The sequence below is a fragment of the Rutidosis leptorrhynchoides genome, chromosome 2, assembly GCF_046630445.1.
Source record: "Rutidosis leptorrhynchoides isolate AG116_Rl617_1_P2 chromosome 2, CSIRO_AGI_Rlap_v1, whole genome shotgun sequence".
In the NCBI taxonomy this organism is placed as follows: Eukaryota; Viridiplantae; Streptophyta; class Magnoliopsida; order Asterales; family Asteraceae; genus Rutidosis; species Rutidosis leptorrhynchoides.
Genome location: NC_092334.1, coordinates 468,345,488 through 468,348,499, shown reverse-complemented (window position 1 = coordinate 468,348,499; position 3,012 = coordinate 468,345,488). Strand labels below are relative to the sequence as shown.

At 34.1% G+C, this 3,012-nt stretch overlaps 1 protein-coding gene across 1 annotated transcript; it reads right to left on the bottom strand.

The window, feature by feature from the left end:
* Nucleotides 1-2,088: 2,088 nt before the first annotated feature.
* Nucleotides 2,089-3,012, bottom strand: LOC139889363 (secreted RxLR effector protein 161-like). Its single transcript, XM_071872322.1, has 3 exons — nt 2,512-3,012; nt 2,382-2,464; nt 2,089-2,179 (listed from the first exon to the last, which is right to left on the bottom strand). The coding sequence occupies exons 1-3, from the start codon at nt 3,010-3,012 to the stop codon at nt 2,089-2,091; spliced, it is 675 nt and encodes a 224-aa protein (XP_071728423.1).

Sequence of the window (3,012 nt, the reverse complement as noted above, 5' to 3'; positions counted from 1 at the left end):
ATGTATATAATTAGAGTCCGATTAGCTTATATTTTAAAATAGCATAAAATAACAAGTGTTTAATAAATAAATAAAAAAAATCCTACATATGTGTAAATTGAACAAGTAATCAACATCTATATATTCATATAAAGCTTTAAAATAACGATGTTATCATTTCACTAAATATTCTTTAATTTTTATAATGATGATGTCATTATTTTATATTAACATTAATTTTAATTAAAAAAAGCTACAATATAAAAAATAAAAAATGCCGATTTGGAAAAGCAAAAATGATAAATAAAAATAGCAAAAATAATAAATAAAAATATCATTCTATATTTAATACGGTATTACTGTTCTATAAATATATATCTCGGAGCATCTCCACCATATATTATCATAACTCTTTTTCCCAATCTGTACAAACATTTACAACTCTTTTTCTCAATCTCTATCATATTATCCAATAACCTTTTATTTCTAAAAAACAGGTACAAACCTTCATGTCATTGTTAATGGTTTCAAAGAATTATTCTCTTTCATGTGTTATTTGATGATGAAATTTATCATACATTGAATGTTTTATTAATATATGTTTGTTAAACAACAAGAATATGAAAATCGATAACATACGTCAAATCATATTGTGACTAAAATGAAGGTATATAGTATGGTAGAAGAATTCAAAAATAATCATAATTTTCGTGATGTTGAACCACGTATTTTGAGTCCCTCTTTTAGTGTTAAATAAGTACCATTTATGACAAGAAAAATAGTAATTGTAGTGAAAATTGGAAGAGGGTGGTGGGAGAATTAATGTAGTTCATTTATTCTAGCAAAGTTAACAACGACAAGTTTCTTAGTCGAAATCAGTGGTCCCACGGGTCATTAAATTAAACGACTTTAGCATTTACATTCACTTAATACCTAAAACATATCATTAACTGTTTCGTTTAAATAATCTCGTCGTTTCACGGGTCATTTCACTAGGTAATATTTAATTAACTTTTTATTAGAAACTTGGATTGTAAGAAAACCTTCGTGCCTCAAATGGAACCGACTCCGGATTGATCTTTGAATCGTGTGAACACTTTCCTAATCAAATATTTCGATTTATTTGCCACGGGTTGCACGAAGTTTCGATTGGGATAAGACAAAGATGAGATTGTTCTCTTGACTAAAAGAAAACAATCAAACAATTGCAGAAATGTATCTTCTAATTGTTTAGAGTTAAAGTGTGTGTAAAAGGTTACACAAAGGGTGTATTTATTATGGGTCAAAAGGTTTCATGAAAAGTTACAACCTTTGATTCATACCCATTAGTGACTTGGAAGTTAATATTCATGTATTTAGACTTAAAATGGTCTAAAAATATGAAAAAACAGCAATTAAATGCCCTGGAACAACCCCAAAACGTTTGGGGTTCAAATGTTCCTTTTGGGTTGAAATGACACCTTTATCAGCGTCCATGTGTTAAGCCACGCAACGGCCCAAAGACCCGCGCCGCGGCTTTACAAAGAACCAAATATCCAAAATAAGCAAAACTCTCGGCCCCAATTTCATCCTTTAAGCCGCGCGGCGGGCCGAAGAGACGCGCTGCGGCTTAAAGCTACTTCACACCAAAATTAATTTTAAGCTTAATTTCAAGCGTGTTTAGCCTTTCAAGTCGCATTTCGCATTTCTCATGTTCCAAACATTATTTCCAAGCTCACTAACATAACCTCAAACCATTTTACACTTTACGAACGTGTACTCCACACTCCCAAATCCGTGTAGCGTTTCAATGGTTCTAGCACTTTCAACTTAGTAATCCAATCACTAAAATGACATGTTGGATCATGCTAAAATCACAAACAAATCCCTCCCATTTTAGTATGCTCCTTGATTAGTAAAATACCAATAAAAGAAAACTAATGCATAAGTGTAAATGTCACATGGATTGAATCTACACATAGTATATTACACGTGCAAGAATTCGAAAATCAGGGTGCTCTAATAGTTTGAACCCATCAATTCATATGAAAACCTGGCGATAATATACACACTAGTTCCATACTATCTAACAATACAATCTTAACACTATTAGGAGCCATGTGTCCCAATCTAATCCTGAACATATAAAAAACTAAGTCCAAAGCTTTCTTGAAGCAGCTCAACTTCATGTCCACTTAGGTAGCTCTTTTCAATCTTGCTCCTGCAATGCAATTGTTCAAGAGAACTATTAAGAAGTTATAAACTTCAACCTTACTTTATCTTGCAGGTCCGAACACATACCTTGGGATTATATGAAAATATGTGTTCCAAACTTCTCAAAATAGGCTTTCCCCATTGAATTCAGCTCCTAGCATTGTACTAGAAGGGAATTGGGTATCCCACTTTGAAAGATCTAGACGGACTTCAATCCCACACGGACAGCCGACTTGTGCACCGAGTCTCTGGCTAGTCCTTTGACCAGTGATCCGCTAGATTTTGTTTCGATCTAACAAAATCAATGGAGATCACTCCATTCGTGATTAATTCACGTACCATGGAATGTCTAACACCCAAGTGTCTAGACTTACCATTATACATGTGACTATAAGCTTTAGCCACCGTCGAAGCACTATCACAATGCATACCAATAGGAGGAATGAGCTTTGGCCACAAAGGAATTTCATATACCAAATTCCTTAACCACTCGGCTTCATTTCTAGCCGCAACTAATGCAACAAATTCTGACTCCATGGTCAAATTTGTAATGCATGTTTGCTTCTTAGAAGCCCATGAAATTGCCCCTCCACCAAGTAGGAATTTCCAACAAGTAGTAGAAGGATGGTCTTCTATATTGGTAATCCAACTTGCGTCCGAGTATCCTTCTAGAATAGAAAGAAAGCCGGTATATGTGATACCAAAGTCCTTAGTTAGCTTCAAGTACTTAAACACTTTATTCACAGCTTTCCAATGGTGAGAACCCGGGTTACTAGTAAATCTACTCAATTGACCCACCGCATAGGCAATATCCGGTCTAGTGCAAGTCATTGCATACAT